The sequence below is a fragment of the Pantherophis guttatus genome, chromosome 1 (assembly GCF_059756535.1).
Source record: "Pantherophis guttatus breed Tessera chromosome 1, ASM5975653v1, whole genome shotgun sequence".
Lineage (NCBI taxonomy): Eukaryota > Metazoa > Chordata > Lepidosauria > Squamata > Colubridae > Pantherophis > Pantherophis guttatus.
Genome location: NC_142063.1, coordinates 84,166,383 through 84,187,751, shown reverse-complemented (window position 1 = coordinate 84,187,751; position 21,369 = coordinate 84,166,383). Strand labels below are relative to the sequence as shown.

Sequence of the window (21,369 nt, the reverse complement as noted above, 5' to 3'; positions counted from 1 at the left end):
TATTTGCTGGCCTACAAGTGGCATTCATGTTCTTCATTTAAGAATGTCTAATCACCAGCTGGTCCCAAAGAGAAATCCTCAATAATTATTGTATAGCCCACCTCATCACAGGCAACTGTACATGAATTCCCTAGTTCTGAACAATTTGTTCCTCAAGGTATTTTCATTTAGAGAGCAATATTATTACTTATGGCATGGCAGCGTTGCCTAATGTTCTATGTCTGATAACCACACTCTTACTTGGAATGCATGAAGGGGCCCTCCCACTCCATTTTCCTGTTTTCAGACAGGTTCTTCGGCTGCTTCCCAAACGATGGTAAAAATGAGAAATACAGTCATACTGCAGCTGCATGTGAAGATGGTGGAAGCCTGGAGGCAATTCTCCAAATGGTAGTGAAGGTTTCTTGGTTGGATATGCCTCCAACTTCTGTTTGTTAAATGTAGATGAATAGAGTTGATGCAAGGGAGTCTCCCTGTTTTGTTCGCAGAGAACATGGAATTATAATCAAGAAGCCGAAACCTTTTTTTAAATATCTTTAGCTTTTATAGTATTTGAAGTACAGTTTGGAATAAAGCTTTATTACAAATAAGCTAATATTTATAATTACAATCCAGTGAAACTTTGCAGCCCATGGAGCCATTCAAGACTTTCTAGACTCTTAATAAAATTCAGCATTCTCTTCTCCAAATATGATTAAGAGGCAAGGCTTAACAATAGAATGTTTAAGCTGGCAATCCAAATTCAGTCCATTGTCTTTCCAGTTAGCAGTGTTGGGAAGATGTGTCTGATGTCTTGGAATTTCACTAGTAAAAGTATACTTACAATAAACTGTACATAATACTTCTATATATTTAGATGTATATACCAATAATCTGATTCACTGACTTTCCAGGCTGACTTTAAGAGATATTAGACTGTTTTGCAAAGTGTGACCTCCTTTTGCAAAAGATTCATTAAAAAAGCACTGAAGCGTTTACCAAGCAATTGTTAATATCAGCAAGGAAAACTAAGGAGAGAATGAATGTATCATCTATTCCACTATGGGGGATACATACCCACCCCCACCCCCACACACCCCCACACACACATGGAGAGGGAGGGAAGTGGGTGAGGGAGAGAGAGAGATCTGAAATTTTTGCACAACACAAATTCAACCTATTCTTGTATGGGCGTTGAAGGAAGATTTTTCCACACATGTAACTCTTCTCTGCCCATATTTTTAATATGTGGCAATAAAACCTAACTGAATCTAAAAAATTTACACAGTTCTAAGAATTTTAGAATTAGAGAGAATATAATGTGTAACTCTTGTGTTATGATTATATAATACAGTACTATACTATCACATACTTTTCATGTAATAACTGTTCAAATATGTGTTAATTTAAGGAAGTGCTAGTTTTGTTGTCTAGTACAGGGGTCCCCAACCCTGAGCCCCCTGGATGGCACCCGTCCATGGCATGCCAGCAAATGAGCAAAGCCCCATGTGCGGGATGCAAACAGCACACAAAACCATGCCCGCCCCAGTCCATAGAAAAACCTCTCTCCATGAAACTGGTCCCTGTGCCCAAAAGGCTGGGGACTGCTGGTCTAGTATGTTTATGCTGCTTTTGACTAGAGATTTATTTGTATTTTGATTGTATTATCAAAAGTAAAATGTCCCTCAAATCAAGATTGACTCATACACCCATTTCATGGATTTACAAATTCTTCTTGGCAAAAATGCGCAAGCAGCAATAATAGACATCTTAGTTTATCCTGCAACCTGATCCTTCATCCAAGTACTCATGAAGACCTGTTATAGGAGAAGGAGTAGCAGAATGTGGAGGCAGAGTTAAAAGAGGCATCAGCCTAGAGTCCCTACATAGCCACAAGTGAACTAAGTCTGACCTCTCTTGAATTACATTGACCCATATCTAGCCCCAAACAGGTGTTAATCATTTGCTGATAAGATTCTTGCATATAGGCATGATTAGCAATAAATCAGTTTAATTAATTGGACCTGGTTGGGGGTTTTTTTTGTGTGCCTGACACCTGCTTAGGTTACTAGATCAGCAAACTGACTAAATGTTATACTAAACAAATGCTGAGGTTTAGAAGGAAAATTTATATTTTGGATAATTCCCAGCAGAGATCGTGAACAAAAAGGTGGAACAATAGCTTATTATTTTATGGGATGACACAGACATCAGCTCCTATCTATGATGCCAAAATTGGGAAATGTGCATAGTGATATCATGATACAAGTTCTGTCATTTGTTGTTTTGTTGCAATGTTACATTCAAGGATATAAGGGGCAGAGTTTCCATATCAATTTCATAATATTTGCCACTTGCAGATGCTTATGTATGATGAGTTCATGAATATCTTCTATGTAATCACCAGAGCAGCAACAGTTATACAGCACCTATTTTGACAATTCTTATCACACCTTTCTTTAGATTCCGCATAAAAAGATTTCTTATCTTTTTATCAGTTAGGAGTTGGTCGTCTGAGTCTGTAGTCTATTATAAAGTACTGTGACAAACTATCAGAATTGTATCATATATTATATCAGCTAATATATTTGCATGTGGATGTTGATACTTATAGAGTAATTGTTGGGTGACCATGCTGGCTTATAAATTTCCATCTAATAGATTTTTTTTTTTATCAAACTAGCAATTGTTATTTCCAGAATAACTGCTAAAGTTTATGCATTTTTTCCCAGATATGTTTGCACAGCCAGGCACAAAGACACAAGAACAAGCAATAATATTTTTCATTAATATAAGGTATTGCAATCTTACCTTGACTGTACTTGTATAGGGAGTACTTTCTGTCTCACCAGATCAGAAATCTTGGGTTCCCTGCAAGCTAGAAAAAAAATACTACACAATATTGCATAATTCTTTTTCATATTTCACACACAAATTTATGGTGTCTTTATCACTTCCTGGCCCTATCATAAATGAATTAAGATAAATGTCAAGCAATTCATGAAACAATAGATATTGCATATTTTTAAGAATAACTTTTAGTTCTTAAAATTTTTTCTTTTTTTTTCTCTTTTCTTAAACTGAGCAAACAAGCCTAAGCTTTAGATGTTGCATTTCACAAACCGTTGAAATGATGCAATTGCAATCCACTGTTTCTCTACTTAGAGGTTCCACATATCTCAATAGGAACAGAATAATTATACCCTTCTTCTGTATATTTATAGCCTGGCAATCATCACTCAGCTGGTTCATGGATTATATATGTCCACCATTAGCAGGAAGAATATTAGAGAGATCCTATTATATTTTGGATGAGACATAAGGTCATTAATAGTTCCATAAACCTCATTCCTTTCTTCTAAAATCTTGATATTTACTTTCATTTTTCATGCTTAATAAATGAGAGCAGAAATAGATAATAGATAAACCATTATGAAATTAAGAATTAAACACAGTATTAATTCATTTGAAAGACCACTTTCAAGCCACTATATAGTTGTGAAAGATTTGGACATTTTATTTATTAGATTTCTGTCTTGGATCCCCTTGAGGAGCTCAACTGATCTAAAATTAATATCAGGGGAAAATACATGCTCAACAACAGGCAAGTAATTAATATTTATAAAGAGGCAAAAGGGGAGGAGCAGTGACAAAACATGTAGCGTGACATGATACACATTTTGTCCTCTTCTACTGTATATCTTTGTCATTTGTATCCTGGCTTGCTATAGATCTCCTCAATTAGTAGTTCTAATATGGTTATGCAAAAATATAGAAAGAGTAGTACATATCAGTCCAAAAGCTAGAGCTGACCGATTACTGAGTCCATTTGTATGCCATATGCTTTTTCATTAGCATTTTATTGTTTTCCTCCCTGTTTTCATAGAAATTGTCTGGATTATTCTTCAAAAAATAAAGACTTCTTCTACCTCTGGCCTGTTTATTTGCAAATCTATGAAAAGGTGAATTAGGAATCTGATTCTGTAGATTGTTTCTGTCCCAGTTTCTATAAGCAAGCAATTTTTTTTGTACTGTCGAGCTTCAGCTTGACAGTTCCTTAAATTAGTTTATCCAGTAAGTCAGTTGGAAAAAAAATACGATGAAGAGGCCAACGAAGCATTAGACTCCACTTCTATATAAAAGGACAATTTCCTTTTTTAAAAAAAAATATGAATGGGCACATCATAATTTTGAGCACATATTGTAGTGCTTCTTGCAAAATAGCTGCAAAGTTGCCTTATCTATCCCACAAATTGCTGCCAGGCGAGATAGAGTGCAAAACATGGATTCACCTGTTTCTCACTGCTGTTGTATTTTCTTTCAGATTATTGGAGAAAGGTGCCAAAGTTGCAAACGTGCTACAAGAAACTTTTTATTAAAACCAAAGGAGATTGAGCCTATTCTGCCTAGCATTACACCTTTTCTTACTATTGGCTCCCTCTTTCTCTTTTGCCTAGTTTCTCCTCCTTGGTTAGTTTCCCAATCTGAACTACTCTAAACAAGTGTTCCTTAAAACCTAGTTTGCCTCAGGGAATTGACTACTACAGAATATAATGCCTCCATCTCTGTTTATCAAAGACTTTTTTCTGGGCAGGTAGGCATATTTATCAGCAGAGCTACTTGGTGCTTTCAAGGTATTTTGGGAAATAAAGAGGATACTGAAGGACAACACTTCAATTTGTACTGTATCACTTTTTTGAAATAAAAAGACAAATGGTGCACCAAGCTGGACAGGAGCCAAGCATGTTTTCCATGGGAACAATTATTAGAGAACCTAGAACCTACAGTAGACAATCAGGTATTTTCCAGATAATTGGATTCTAATTTTAATAAGCTCCACTAGACTTAATTTATGGTCAGAGATTACAAAGGGGATTGGAAAAATTATCTATCTCTATATCAAGTCTTAATACTCCTGGTATTCATACATTGGTTAGTATGCAGCTTATAAAATGTATAAAACGAGACGAGCTGCGCCACCGAACTGTGCCACTGAGCCGAGGTGGCGCAGTGGTTAGAGTGCAGTACTGCAGCTACTTCGGCTGATTGCTAGTTCAGCAGATCAAATCTCACCGGCTCAAGGTTGACTCAGCCTTCCATCCTTCTAAGGTGGGTAAAATGAGGACCCAGATTGTTGGGGGCAATATGCTATTTAGTATACTGTCTTTGGTGTAAGCCGCCCAGAGTCCTTGGAGAGTGGACGGCATAGAAATATGACTAATAAAATAAAATAAAATAAAATCTATTTGGATTGCTTCACACATGTAGAATTTGGAGAACGTGTCATTGATGATTTTAGAAAATGGTTGTTGTGGTATCAATGATACTTATGCCTATCCATGGCAATCAGACTGTATTAGAAGGAACAGGGGTGCAGTTGTTCACTGACATCCTATTCACGTTGTAAGACGGGTGTCAAACTCAATTTCATTGAGGGCCACATCAGGATTGGGTTTGACCTTGGAGGACCGGGTGGGGGTGGGCGGGCCATGGTGGGGGTGGCCACGGTGGGAGTGACACAGAACTGCACCTCCGCAGACATGGTTTTATAAACTTATAAAAATAGGGAAGCATACATTTCTGTGATTTTGCTTTTTTAATACTTACTTGAGCTGCTTGATCACCTTATGAAAGAGAGAGACCAGATTAAGAAACTGACTCCATAGGAAGATTAGAACTATAAATTATTGACATAGGCTAGTAGCAGAATCTTGCAAGCCTGAAAGGTAAAATATTTTACTTTTCCTCCCTTTTAAAACCTTCTAAGTCAAGGAAGGCCTCCTGCAGTACTCCGGAGACCCCATTTTGGGCCTGGAAGGCCTCCTGGACCAGTACAGAGGCCAAAAGGGGTTGCGGATGTGTGTGTGTGCCCCGCCCATGCCCCATTTTTGCTAGCAGATGCACCGCGGGCTGGTCCTTTGCTATTTCCAGACCTGCCCCGTGGGCCCGATCTAAGCACTTCGTGGACTTTGAGTTTGACACCCCTGTTATGAGATGTTCACAACCAACTGTGGGTTTTTTTTTTTTTTTGGGCAAACTAGTTTATCAGTAACTTTCTATGGGGCAAATTTTAGATCCTGACATATTCTTGAATAGAGAAAAGATGCAACAGATTATTAATTTATTTTGTAACAATCTATCTTCCAGTTAAATTGTTCTTAGTTACAGAAACATGGAAGAAATTAGATGAAGTAGGGATTCTAGTGGGAATCAACAAAAATTACATCAGTACAGTAGATGCCTTAATATATTCATTAAAATATTGCAAGTATTAAGTTGAAGTGATGTTATTAATTACCTTTTATACAGATTGGTTGTTTCCCTGACCACTCGCCATTGGGTTTGCAGGTCCTCTTTTCATTACCGCTGAGAGTATAGGTGTTATTGCAAAAGAATGTAATTACGGTTCCAATTTTTGTATAATGACCATTAATTAGAGCAGTATCATCCAGCAGTTTCCTGTACCCATTGAGTGGAGCACCAGGATCAGAGCAGTTTCTCTCTTCCATAACTAATAAAACAAATGGTTGTTGCTGTTATTATCAAAAGTAGAATGCTTTATTCAACATCACATTATTCAATCCTTTACTAATAAAAAATGCGATCAACTTTTCTTTTGCCATTAACCTTAAGTTAGGCATTTAACACCACATGAATCAGCCGTTAGTTTTGTTAAAATGTCTTTGCATTCACATTACTACAAAGAAGCTACTTTCAACTATAGCTGGGTTGTTTTTTTTTTAGATTACCACATTCTAGAGGCTATTTTTACTTCATTAATTTCTATATTATTCTTCCTCTCAGGAATATTCAGAGCAATAGGTGAACTCCAAATCACCAAATCCAACTAATTAATTCTTTGTTGTAATTTTAATATATAGTTTTAGATTTTTTTTAGTAATAATTTTCAGAACATTTGGATTGTGTGATGCCTTAAGAAAGCCCACTCTGAAAAGGAAGCTGTGAATATTTACTACGCCAATAAATAAAGAGACCTGTGTTTCATTTTGGAAGTCACAATGCTGCCAGAACAAATTTTCTAAGAACAATTTTTCTATTAGTTCAGCCATCAAATTGCAATACACATAAAGCACTCATTCTATATAATGCTGATTGACTAATATTTAATTTAATTTGAACTGCAATAAGCTGAAGAGAACAAGAAAAAAAAAACCTCCACATTTGCCATAGCCCAGATCTAAAAGTCTCCCTTCTGTTCATCCATGATCCTTCTATGGACTTTTTCTGCAGAAGTCTGATAGGATGCCCATGTCTTTCTGCTTCCTGCCTACACAGGCAAACTCAATAGCACATGTCTTTACTGGCCATAAAACTAAAAGCCAATGGCAGCAAAAGAGAGGCTTTCCCATGCTGTACAATATCAATGTAAGCTTTCTTAAACTTAAATTTTTATGTCAGACAATCAAAGTGTTAAGTTCGAAATACACTTTTGCTTTTTATTTTCTTAGCAATTTCTGGAATTTTTTTTAAAAAAGTTGCAATAGAAGAAATATAAGGAGTTCTTACCACATCCAGGATGGTGTGCAGACCAGCTTCCGTTTAATTGACAGTAAGCAACTTGGCTGCCTTTTAAGGTATAACCTGTGTTGCATTTGAAGGAAATCTGGGACCCGTATTTAAAGTCATCTCCTTCCACAAAACCATGAGCAGGATTACCTGGAGTCCTACACATCACCACTGACAGTTCAGATATTTCAAAAAAATCCACTTTATTACAAAAACAGGAGTGTTTTAGGATTAGTAAGAATGTTTTTTTTAAATATTACATTGTAAGAATAATGAGAGAGAAGCAAAACGAAGGCAAATAACTAGTACAGATAATTAAAAAGTGTTCCATAGTGCTGATGTGTTTTTCATATTTTGACAGTTCATTGAAACAGGACTTGACTGACAGTGTCAATATACCAGTATATGCATAAGTGTCTGGAGGGGAGGTGATGGGAAATGATGAAATGTGTATCAGAATGTCATATTGCAAACCTTATAACATCTTATAGTTATAGTTATAATATGTATATATTGTCATGTTTATTACAGCCAACCTAAACGGCAAAGTGCAGATATAATCAAAGATTTTGGCATAAAATAAGATAGCTTGACAAATAAAATAGGCTGATATTTCATAAAAGATTTTTAAAAAAACTCAACATTATTAATACAAATAAAGACTTCGTTTTATGTACTTTTTAATATTTATTAGTTTTTTATCCTACCTTTATTGCTTTGTATGTAACTCAAGAGGATGAATACAACTTAGAACTGTTCATTTAGTGACTGATTGAAGTTACAGTGGCATTGAAAAAAGTGACTTATGACCATTTTTCACACGCCTGTTACAGCATCCCCATGGTCATATGGTCAAATGTGGCAACTGGTTCATATTTATGACAGTTGCAGTGTTCCAGGATCATGTGATCATCTTTTGTCACCTTCTGACAAGCAAAGTCAATGGAAAATTCACTTAATGACCGTGTCTCTAATTTAACAACAGCAGTCATTCACTTAACAATGAAGACAAAGTCGTAGAATGACTTCGTAAAACTCACTTAACAAATGCTTTACTTAGCAACATAAATTCTGGGCTCAATTGTGATCGTAAATCAAGGACTACCTGTATACATATTTATATTAAGATGCAAGTACAGGTAGTCCTCATTTAGTAACTGCCTCGATCAGTGTCCATTTACAATTATGACAGTGATAAAAAGCAACTTTGGGACCGGTGCCTGCATTTATGATCTTTGCAATGTCTCTCAGTCAGGTGTTCACCATTATAGTCAGCTAATACAGTGTTATGTTGTCCTGTGACTGCCCCATTTCCTCCTACCCCAGTAAATGAGCTATCTCTTCTTGAACTGCTTTATCTCCACAGCACAGTATTTCCCTAAAAAGTGCTAACTAGAGTTAACAAATTAAGCTTTGTGTTCTTAGTTGAGTACAATCCTGCAATTTGCAGGTGCTGCCTGAAATTGACAAGACCCTAATCAGTTTCAGACTAAAAGCTTGCTTTTGCCTCTCAAATGCTTGTGGCAAGTGTGCTAGGCAAACAGAGGGTGCTAGTGCATTCCTATTGATTTGTTTGCCTGCTTACTCTCTTGTGATCCATTCCTCTCCAATGAATGTAAATGAAAACATGAATTATCTTCCAAAGGGCAGTGGGTGAATAAGATTTGCTCTTTTACCCAACTTCTTTGCGAATTAAACTCCAAAAACCTTCACCCAGCTGTTTGCTTTGATTTACCCAGCTGTTTGGGGTCATATTCTTCTGAGGCTGTAAGTATTAGGGACAATTTCTTCATCAGCCTTTTTCAAGATTATTCCTGGCATGTCTCTCAGTGTTCTTGTTCTTTGTTCTGCAACTTCTAAATTAAGCATCAATGCACAAATTAATTGAAACATATGTATAATCCAAGCATATTTTCACTTATTTATTCCATACTGAGATGCCCTCAAAGAGGAGGAAGAAGAAACCCAGTTCAACTGAAGGAAGTAACAAGAAGCAAAGAAAAACTTAAATAAAATCCTATCCACGGTTGCGGTCTGTCCATATGATTTTCACTTCACTTAGATGCAACTGCAATCACTAAACTAAGACTACCTGTAGAAAAACATGAGAGTTTGCACCATGATATAAGTTCCCTCAATTTTTCATTACTGAGATTTGTACCAGATGCCTGTGACTATGTGGGTAACCACGCTGTTATTTCTACTATAGTCCCCTTTCTCTAGCCAGACATTTCAATTAAATGCCAGGTACCCTAACAGCACCAAATATTTTTTAAAAAGCTAATTACTTATAACTATTCATTTTAGATTATTATATGATAGTGGTCATATCCCTGAGATTAAAAAAAAACTTTTTGCAGTTAAATGAAGAGTATCTTTGGGAGATTCAGAAAAAATGGGGTTTAAGAGATTTAAACACTTCCTTTCAATTGAACAATATTTGGAATATGAAATAATGAGTGAGAAGGGGATTCAAATCATTCACTCACCTTTCGCTTGTTAAACTAAAATATCCATTAAAAGAGAACAGAGCAACCACATGCCAGAAATAGTTTTCATCAAGGTAAACTTAGCTAAGGCTTTGTACTGTTGCCTTATCAAAATACTCTATAATAAGTAGAATCTTCACTATGACATATGGAAGATTATGACCTGGAATATAAGTGATATAATATAAAATTGTGGAACGTATGAATTGACAAGAGAATGGAAGGAAATATAACTTAAATACAGGGGTGAAATGCTCCCGGTTCGGACCGGATCGCCCAATCCGGTAGCGATAGACGCGGGTGGTTCGGAGAACCGGTAGCAAAAATCCCTGCCCCACCCCATTGCCCAGCTGAGCTGCGCAATCATCAGAGGCTTTTTAAAAAATTTTAAAAGCATTTTTTCTACAACCTCTTTGGCCGAAAAAATGCTTTTAAAAGTAAAAAAAAAAGCTTCTTCAGCCGAAGAGGTTATAGAAAAAATGTTTTAAAAGGAAAAAAAGCCTCTGCCGATCAGGCAAGTCAGCTGGGATCATCAGAGGCTTTAAAAGCATTTTTTTTACAACCTCTTCAGCCGAAGAGGTTGTAGAAAAAATGGTTTTAAAAGTAAAAAAAAAAAAAAAGTTGGCCACACCCACTTAGTCATATTACCACCACCACCAAGCCACACCCCCAGAACCAGTAGTAACAAATTTTACATTTCACCACTGCTTAAATAGGAAGCTGTACAGAATTGAGTAAAGATAGACTGATTATTTTGTTAAATTATATGAACAAATGGGTGGAACAAAGTTCAGAAAATGTTATTGGGCCATTCAGAAATCCACAATAAATGATAATAGTGATTGGCTATTATCTGTTTAGAAAAAGGTCTGCTTGCTTGAAACAAACATGACTCAATTATAAATCCATTCATTCTAGTCTCACATGCACACACACAAAGTAAATATAAACCTTGGAGATGACCAGGCTAAGCCTGAGGGAGGGGTCAAATGCATCATCAGTCACGTGTCTCTTCACACCCACAAGAGATCCAAGTCTAGACCACCTTGAACTCCATTGACTCTTATCTACTGCCAATTTCCTTGGACCATTAGTAGTTCAGATTCTTGTGGATAGCTCTAGCTTGCAATAAATCTTTATATCCATTTGAATTGCCTGGAAGTTCTGATTTCCCTGGCACTTGACATTTAAAAAGTTACTATTTTGATCATGATATAATATTGAAAAAAATAGTTAAAGATAAGTTCTGAACTTGTGAAAAGTTCTGAATTTGTGACAAACTAGGTTTTATCAGCATTAGCAGAAGTTCTTTGGGGAAAATAGACACTGAAGTAAACAAAGTGGGGGGAAAAAACCCCAGTGATTTTAGAAATAATTACAGTAAGAGAAAATGCAAGTCTTGTACAGAAAAGCATTACAAGATGGATTAAGCTTCTATGGAAGCTGCTTGAGAAATGTGATTTGATTTTACCACAAAGTGCCAGAGGACTAACTAGAAGTATGAGAATGCTTAGAGGAATGAAGAAATGAAAGAGGCTATGAGTGACAAAGAAATGCATGTAAGAAACAGATCGCTGCAAAAATGAGGATATGTATAATGTATACAGAGATTAAAAAAAAACAGCTTTCAAATAATGCACTCAAACACAGCAAGGAATGGGTAAGATTTAAAAAGAGAGGGGATATGCAGAGTGAATGGAATTCCACACAGCAACTGAAATAAAAAATAAAGCAGTGAAATTATCTGGGATTAAACTGAAGTGAAAGAATACTGGAGTAAATATTTTAGCTATTTGTATGGAAATAACAGTGCTATGTCTCAGACAGAATGAAGCAGACATTTATATGGCTTTAGGAGTATGTGTGCATGCATTTTCAAGTCAAAGGGTTTGGTGCATGCAATTTCAAGTCAATCTTGACTTTTGGCAATTAGGTGGACAAGTTGAAATGCAATTTTCTGGACATTTTTCAGCAGTGGTTTGCCCTTGCCTACTATCTCAAGCCAAGAGAAAATGCTATTCAACACCGCACTGCTGGCTTCATGCCTACAGCAGAATTAGAATTCACAGCTATCCAGTTTCTTTGGTCCAGCAGTTTCAATCACTACACCTTATTAATGTTCAGGAAAAAAATGATAAAGTGAAATGAATACTGAGAGCATGTTTTAAAAATGGCAAAACTGTAAGTAGAGATGGCGCAAGTGGAGAAATGTTAAAATATGGATGTGGTTTATTTACATATTTCCTGTATGAGTTATTTAGTATGTGTGTGAAGTCTGTAGTTGTACCTGGCATTTGGGAAAACATTATTATTCCCTATACAAAGAAAATGATAGCAAGAATTAATATAAAAGCTGCAGGAGGATTACGTATGCCTGAAAACAGCTTTCATAGAACTGTGATCAAAAGGGTACGAGAGAATCAGCAACATTTGGGGAAGGGCAGTTCAGCTTTTGGGAGCAAATTAGATTTGTATATTAAGAAATATACAAATCTTGAGAAAGAAAAATTAATGTTTGTTTGCTGATTTACAGATAGTGTATGATGAAATGAACAAGCTTGAATTATAGAATATTTTGTGGGAACAGAGAGCAGAAAGTTGTTCCTGAATGTGAAAAGAATATATGATGAAAGTAAATACACATGCAAATAAAGAAATGGAATACTTAGAAAAGCTTCAACACTGAGCGGAGTGTAATATGTGTGATGTGCCTTTGTATTTATGGGTAAACATGTATAGAATGGGAATACTAGAGGTGTTGGTTGGCATATGTCTGCCTGCCTCTCTATCATCTATCTATCTATCTATCTATCTATCTATCTATCTATCTATCTATCTATCTATCCATCCATCGATCCATCCATCATCTATCTATCTATCTATCTATCTATCTATCTATCTATCTATCTATCATCTATCATCTGTCTATCTTGTTGGCTGGAAACCCAACTTACTTGTGGCAAACTTTATATGATGCAATAAGGAGTAGGTTATCTGTAAATTAATCTATCAAGACAAGGTAGTTTGTGTCTGACAACTAAAATGGAGTAAGCAAATGAAGATTATACATACTTTATGAAAAATTACAAAAAGTAGGTGAATCTGTGTATTTTGGTAGAAGGCTCACTAAAAATGAAGAAATGAAGAATTTTAAAGTATGCAAATTCTTGTAGAAGGTTATAGATAGTGTGCTGTCTATTGTGATGAATAGATGCTGAGTGTTGAATTATTGTATATATGAGTGTGTGCTACTTCTCACTTTCTATTTGAAAGTGAAAGTTGTATAAGTCAGAAGAAACAAAGGTTGAGTGCAGTTTGAATGTTGTTTAAGAACATGTGAGGTAAATCAAAAACTAGTATAGTCAGGAGTCAATAGATGCTTATTAAGGGAGGATTATATACAAAAATGAGTAAGTAGTACAAAAGAAGTACTTTGAGGTGGTTAGAACACATAGTGAGATTGAATGAGGATAGAATCACAAGCATATGAAGAAAAACTGAATGGATCAAGAAGATGGGGTAAGTGAGAAAGCTGTAGTTAAAATTGATGAGATTTTTAAAAAGAGAGGCTAGAAGTTTAAGAAATAAAAAAGCAATGTATGAACACTTGATGAAGAACAGAAAAGTATGGGACAGCCTGAGGAATGGATTTGGGACAAGCTTTTCTCACCTCACAGTCATAATTCCTTTGGTTTGCTACTTCTTTTAATTCCACACTTTTACACTTTGTAAAACATTCCTTTTCCTAAAAGGGAAAAGCATGATAGTGTGTGTGCCTGTGTGTGTGTGTGTATGCATGCATACATTTATATGTAAATTATGGCCACAATTAAGAAAACACTACAATCTCAATAGTTTATGGCCAAAACAAATTCCACATACTATCTATTGGCTTTTGTCAGCTCATATGGCTTTTAAGAAAATCCTCACAAATATAATGTTTGTATCAGTGGCACAAACTACTTATGCCTTTAATTTTTGCTCCACACTCTAATATTCCTTCCATTGAAGCAGCTGGAGGCTTCATTCACATATGGTTTGTGTCAAGTAGTGAAGATTGCCATGGTTGAAAAATTGGGACAGAAATAAAAAGAACATCTGCAAAGAGAAGCCTCTCTCTTATTCAATTCATTTAATTTTCACAGAGCTATCTCTTCAGTGAAAGAACTATCCCCCAATCCAATCCAAAGACAGTTATCTCCAATTATATTAAACTGAAATCAATAAAACTTTTATACTGCCTGCAATGAACTCATCCTATTGATTTGAGTGGTATTACAGCATGGCTGGTGTTCTATAATAGTTTACTGTCAAGAAGACATGAAACATTTTTAGAGCTTACTAAATGCAAGCCGTCACTAATGAGACCCCATACGCCTTCCCCAATGGAATCTAATCCCCCAAAATCCCTCGTGACATAATAAGGACATAAGATGCTTCCAGACTTCTTATTTACTCTGGAGAGAATTCCTGTCCTCTCCAGAGAAATGTAAGAAATGTAAGACTAATCTTGAAAGACAAAATGGACAACCCTTTCACCCAGAGGAATAGTAGCAATCAAACCTGTCTTGAGGAGCAGGGTATCAAAAAAGTCAAATGGAGTCCAAAATAAGACCTTTCCTTTTGTTCTGGACTCCCTGGTTGTTTTGTATTAATGTCCTTCTCCTACAGCAGGGCTGTCAAACTCAAGGCCCACGGGCCAGATCCATGATATGGTTAGAACTGGCCCATGGGGCTGCCCTGGAAACAGCAAAGGACTGGCCCCTGGTGCCTTGGCCTTGGCCCAGGGTGGCCAGGCGCTGATCTAAAACTTGGTGGTGGTCATCCAGGCCGGAATGCGGTCAGTCTTAGATCTGCGGGGCCACCATGGAACCAGCGAGGGGCTGCCCCTCCCCCCCTGGATTCCCCCAGCCCTACTTGGGCTACCCCCCAATGTGAGCGACATTGAGCTAGGCACACCTACCTGGCCACACCCACCCGGCCCCTCAAGGTCAACCACAACCCTGATGCGACCCTCAATGAAATCGAGTTTGAAGCCCCTGTCCTATAGCATCTTGCAGTTTCCTTGCAGCCTCGTCCTTTTAAAAAAATTCTTTCCTGCATGATGTGCACAAACAGTGAAGATGATTTTGAAATTAGAACCTTTTGTGCTTTATGAAAGATGTTTTCCTTCATAATGTGAACAGTTATCTGTTGGAGACAGAAACAGATTGATACTTTCCCCTTTCAGATTCTGTAACACATACAATGAGTTTCAGGCTCTGTTGTAAGATGCCTATTTTAAATTGCTCTTTAACCATCTCCCTTTCCTAGTTTATCTTGGCAGTAGCCTCTGCCCATACTGAAAGAGGTTCCAAGAAAAGAAGGAATAAATTAGTATGCAGGAAAGAAGACATGTTTAATTCTGAGTTAGTTATGTGCACATAAATGACTTTTCGAGGAATTGCACCCATAGGTCCAAGCCAGTTGCATTTAAATGTGTAGTTGGAGATGGAGTTACACTGAAATACACATTCCTGCCCATGTTATACCACAACTGCTTATATGAAACAAGTAAACCAGCTCTTCTCCCAGCTTACTTCACTCTTCAGTATGGGACGGGGTGTTGAAGCAGAATGTTTTCACCATGCAACTGAAGTGCCAAGGGGGAAAAATAGTAGAACTGCATTAGAAAAATGGTAAGTTAAATTTGACTTCAGATCCTCGAATTCTCAGCTGGCACCAAGCAGTCCATTCCCTCTGTCCTGATTCTCTTTCCGAAGTTGTTTTGCATCAAAAAAGCATCTTACTAAGGTTCTATTGTGCTCATTAGCCTATTCAGCTCAGTGAAAATGGCTTGAGAGCAGATCCCACAGGAGGGGATATTTTAAAAGTCAAATCTAACCATCTATACTTTTGTGCAGCTCTAATTCCCTTCCACAAAGGGAGTACATTGCAGTAGTGTATGTCCAAACCCTGATATAGGACAGCACTGATAAAATCTTCCTCTCTTTACTATGCTAGGAAAGATATGATTAAATCCTGAGTCAAAATGTCCATATTGTTGGAAAGAAAACTAACATTTTTGGAAACCTTCTTCCTCAAATAGATGATGACTCCCATCTTTAACTTACATTCTTCATCTGCAGGCAACAGGGTTAAAGGATTCATTGAAATCCTCTCTGCCATTACAGTACCAGATACCGTGGTCCAGCCATGACCTGGCTTTCTGCAGAATATTTTAGATACAGTGTCAGAATACTCTCCTGGAAATATCTGGGTCAGCCAGTAATTATTGAGGAATTGCTTATGAAGTCAAGGTGAATTGAGAATGCATATCAGTCACGATCAATTGATTACCACTTTCTAGATGTGGGTTAAATGTGACTGTTATCATCAGCCCACCCCTGATTATGGTCACTAGAGCATAATTTTCCAGCTGCTTTTCTATCAGTTATCTGATATGGATAGGCTGCAATCTTGTACAAATACGGTAGATGTAATGTTTTAATTTAGATGTCATCTAAAGTTCTAGGCGTAGTAATGCTTCAGAATCCAATTTCTGTATAAACTGACACATTTTGTTTTTTTTTAGAAATGACATAATTATTCAGAGGTAGGCTTCAGCCGGTTCGGAGCAGTTCGGGTGAACCAGTTGTTAAGATTCTGCACAGTTCGACAAACCTGCAAATCCCACCACTGGCTGGCCCTGCCCACCCTGCCCCACCCCACCCTTTCTCCCCTCACCCGTCTTGGCCAGTGGCTAGAGTCACAGCCACATCCAGCTATTCTCTACCACGTGGCCCAGCTGATCTCTGCACCTTGCCCGCTCTGCTCACCGTGGTTGCCCTCAAAGGTAAGGCGCTCAGCTGAAGGGCTGCCTCAGGGTGGACACGGCGAGGCACAGCCGCCTTTTGTGCCTGGCTCTCACCATCCTTCCGTCCGCATGCCACCTGCTTGCTCTTCACTTCAGGTCAGAGAACATACCAGTCCCTGGCTTGGGCCTTCCCCTGGGCCTCCGCCCCATGGGCTAGAAGGTAAGGCTGATGGCAGGGAAGGAAGATCTGCTCTGGGCTTGCTGCGCTCAGCCGAAGGACCGCCTCGGTGGTGGTGGGGATACATAGCAAGGCTCAGCTGCCTTTCGGACCCAGCTTCTGCTTCTGTGAGGGCCTGTGAGGGTGGGAGGCCTGAGAGATGCCTCCGTCGAGGGCCGCCCACTCACCCATCCACCAGCCAGACTAGCATAGAAATGGCATGTCCCCTTGTCGCAGGCTGGATGCGGGACCTGAGGTGGAGCAGAGGTCGAGCAGGCAGAGCCCAGAGTAGCGGCTAAGCCTTGCCATGTCCCATCCTACTGAGAAGCCTGCAACCACCACCTCTTTGCCAGTGCGAGAAGCCTGCAGCCGCTGGTCTTTGCCAGCATAAGAAGCCTGCAGCCATCAGTCTTTGCTGGCATGAGAAGCCTCCAGCTGCCACCTCTTTGTCAGCATGAGAAGCTTCCAGCTGCCGGTCTTTGCTGGTGCGAGCAGCTCCAGTCACCAATGCAGGCTCGGTTCTGGACGGCAAAGTGGCAGCGGCTGCAGGCCTTTCGCACCAGCAAAGAATGGCTGCTGCAGGCCTTTCATGCCAAAAAACACCAGCGGCTGGAGGCTTCTCGTGCTGGCAAAGAGTGGTAACTGCAGGCTTCTTGCACTGAAAAATACTGCCAGCTGCAGGCTTCTCGCACCAAAAAAGAGGCGGCAGGTGCAGTCCACTGTCTCGGGGTGGGGTTGTGGGCCCAGCTGCAGCAATAAAGGCTGGAAGTAGCCACCCGCTGTTTCCTGCTGCAAAAACCTTTTTAAAAACCCTGACTGTTGAGCAGCGAGACCCAGCAAGAGATGAGGCGTTGGAAAATCACTGTGCTTTGCTGCACAAAGGTAAGTCTAAGGCTCCAGCCACTGCTGCTTCAGCCTGCCTGCGCCACAACACCTTGCCGTGACATCGAGTTGGCCACACCCACTCAGTCACATCATCCCCCCTCCAGCCAAGCCCATCCAGTCTTTAGGATGAACCGGTTGTTAAATTAGTTGGATCCCACCACTGTAATCACTAGATGCTTTTCCAAAATCACAATTGTTGTTGTGAAGCCTACTTAGTACCTATCAGTTTATGAAGCATTTATAACTTTGTAAGGTAGAAAAGGAAGATGATGATCATTATATGTCAGAGTTGTAGAATATCTACAAGTGTTGATTGCAATATGATTTAGTCATTATCCCTATTCTTTGTCTGATATATATCTAGTCTGAACTATATTTAGTAACTCCTGTGTTCTATTTATAGAACGCAGACAATCTGGAATAAATGAAAAGAGAAGATCAGAACTGTTAAATTAAATATTGTATCATTAACACAGACCTGATTTTCATTTTTTTTTCCCATAGATATATCTGGATGATATTACTTGGATTTTAATTAGTTGCTATTTCTTTACTCAGTCGGCTAGAAAGAAATGGATGAGTTATTTAAGGCATTTAATCTATTTGAACATTCTCATTATTTTTGCACCTGATTCATTACTTTCTTCCATAGATAAAGCCAACTTTCTTTTTCTGTACTTTCTTCTCACTGTTAAACTTATATATTTATATCACACCTTTTTAAAAAAATCTTCAATACAACTTCATTGTTGGTATTTGCCACCTATGTCCCTGAAATACAGCCTATAAGCTTCTAAAGGACTTAGAAATAAAGGACGTTTGAGGGAAAATGTCCTGATTTGTACCTTCTACAGATCAGGATCAATGGAGTTATTTATTAAATTTCCAATTTCTTCAAACATTGCAGCAACCTAACAAATAAGTTTACATTATAGATATTAAAAAATATTTAAAACACTTGCGTAAATGCTAATATATACCGTATTTTTCGGATTATAAAAATGCACCGGAGTATTTGTACACACACCAAGTACACACCAAGATTTTGAAGAGGTAAAGAAGAAGAAAAAGGGTTTTGCCCTCCCCGGCCCCCAGGAGCACTCTGTAGGCCTCCCAAATCCTCTGTGTATCCTGTTTTTGCGAAAAATAGGCCTATTTTTCGCAAAAACGGGATGTGTAGAGGGGTTTGGAAGGCCTGCAGAATGCTCCTGGGGGCTTAGGAGGGCAAAAATGTGATGCATGGGAGGGGTGTTTAGGCCAAAAACAGGCCCATTTTTTGCAAAAACGGGGCTCTGCAGAGCCTGCAGAGTGCTCCTTGGGGCTGGGGAGGGCAAAAACACCCCCATTTTTTCAAAAAACTGTTTTTGGTCTCCCAAACCCCCCCACACATCACATTTTTGTCCTCCCCAATCCCCAGAAGCAGTCTACAGGCCTCCCAAACCCTCTGCATGCCCCATTTTTCTGAAAAACGGGCCCGTTTTTGGCCTTCCAAACTCCCCACACATCACATTTTTGCCCTCCCCAGCCCCCAGGAACACTCTGCAGACCTCCCAAACCCTCTGCGCATTTTTGCGAAAAACAGGATGCGCAGGGTGGGGTTTATGGAGGCCAAAAATGGCTGTATTAGGTGTATAAGACACACCAACATTTTCACTCTCTTTTAGGGGGAAAAGTGTGTCTTATACTCTGAAAAATACAGTAATTAAATTTACTGGTGCAAAAGTAACATAGGTTGGAATTGGAAATGAAAGGTTTAACCCTTAGACTAGTGCTATATATAACATACTTGTTAAAATGTTAAGTCAGGGATGACATAGGCACATCTCAAGACGTCTCTCAGCCACAGAAACTCAAAAGAATATATTTGTACATTGTGCTTAACTGGGCCATGAGTGAGGTTGTCTTGTGTCCACAAATATTAAGCCCAATCAGGTGGCGGGTTTGTTCCTAACACTGACAGGTGTGGGAGCCAAATACGTTGCATACCTCTTTCTCCCTCGAGGTCACAGTTTTATGTAGATGTTCTTTCTGCAAGCATCTGCAATAGTTGCATCTGTAACCATTAATGACTGGTTGTAGGCAATTTGCTTAGTTCTTTGCAAGCAATGTCAGTTGGCTCCATTCACAACTTCTGAAGGCAAGTTGTTCCACTGATTAATTGTTCTAACTGTCAGGAAATTTCTTCTTAGTTCTAGGTTGGTTCTCTCCTTGATTAGTTTCCATCCATTGCTTCTTGTCCTGCCTTCAGGTGCTTTGGACAATAGCTTAACTCCCTCTTCTTTGTGGCAATCCCTTAGGTATTAGAACATCATATCACCCCTAGTCCTTCTTTTCATTAAAGTAGACATACCCAATTCCAGCAACTATTCTTTATATGGTTTAGCCTCGTCCCAGTTATGTCTGGCTCCTACACTCTTAGCAATCTGTAAGACAATCTGCAAAGATGTATGCCTTTTAGCAAGCACTTAATTTTAAATGAGTTTACAAGGTAGTTAGTTTTAACCTCTGCTTTTTAAATATTCATTCCGTGTTTTATAAATATTGTAAGCTGCCTTCACCAGAGTAGAGATAGCCAAAATAAATTAAATACATTTCTCATGGCAGATCCATCAAAATTGATTGTTTGACACCCCCCCCCACTGTAATTGTCTAGACCCTTGCCCTCATGTCAGACCAAAGGTAGGGCACCAGACATTGAAAAGTGGAATATTCAATGAGATGGAAAATGGGAAATATGCTAAGTGTTTAAAGGGGCAAGGAGACACCCTCAGGCCAGAAAGAAAGTAGAAGAAGAGCAGAATGTGGAAGAGGTGACAGGGCAGAGGGGTGAAAAGCAATAGCAACAGCATTTAGACTTATATACCGCTTCGTAGTGCTTTATAGTCCTCTCTGAGCTGTTTACAGAATCAGCATATTGCCCCCAACAATCTGAGTCCTCATTTTGCCGACCTTGAAAGGATGGAAGGCTGAGTCAACCTGAGTCAACTGGTCAGGATCAAACTGCTGGCAGTTGGCAGAATTAGCCTGCAATACTACATTCTAACCACTGTGCTACTACAGCATTTAGACGGCATTTAGATACCTCTGAATCCTTCAATCCATACCCACAGCTTCAATAACACCGAAAGCTTGCTTGTAATCTACTTAGGGAGAAAAATAGATATTTTTTCTAGAACTGCTAGAAGCACATGTTCTCAGCACTGATAATAAACAGTTTGGACTGCAGCATGTTCAAACTCCTGCCATACTTTAGAATGCTGGCCTTCACCCTCAATTCACACAGTATCAGAATTCACCTTCAGAATGTCAGTTTTCACCCTTAGTACAGTAGATTTGTGCATTCCCCCCCCCCCATGAAGATGAAATTGAATGCTACAGTGACTATCAACCTCGGCATTAGGCTTTCATCAAGAGTTCTCAATTTGTTTTTGTACCCTTTCTGAAGCAAAGCATCTTTTTTGCAAGTATCTCATCAG

At 38.6% G+C, this 21,369-nt stretch overlaps 1 protein-coding gene across 4 annotated transcripts in view; it reads right to left on the bottom strand.

Annotated features, from left to right (window-relative positions):
- The window catches only part of PAMR1 (peptidase domain containing associated with muscle regeneration 1), a 76,132-nt gene that overhangs the window by 4,298 nt on the left and 50,465 nt on the right, over positions 1 to 21,369 (bottom strand). For 2 of the 4 annotated variants that reach the window (XM_087877134.1, XM_087877145.1), the window contains exons 7-10: positions 7,507 to 7,707; positions 6,278 to 6,490; positions 2,791 to 2,857; positions 241 to 473 (exon numbers count right to left, since the gene is read on the bottom strand). In XM_087877134.1, the coding sequence (XP_087733260.1) occupies positions 241 to 473; positions 2,791 to 2,857; positions 6,278 to 6,490; positions 7,507 to 7,707 (714 nt within the window). The remainder of the gene's footprint in view (positions 1 to 240; positions 474 to 2,790; positions 2,858 to 6,277; positions 6,491 to 7,506; positions 7,708 to 21,369) is intronic. The other 2 variants (XM_034417373.3, XM_060687605.2) reach the window with 1 other exon arrangement.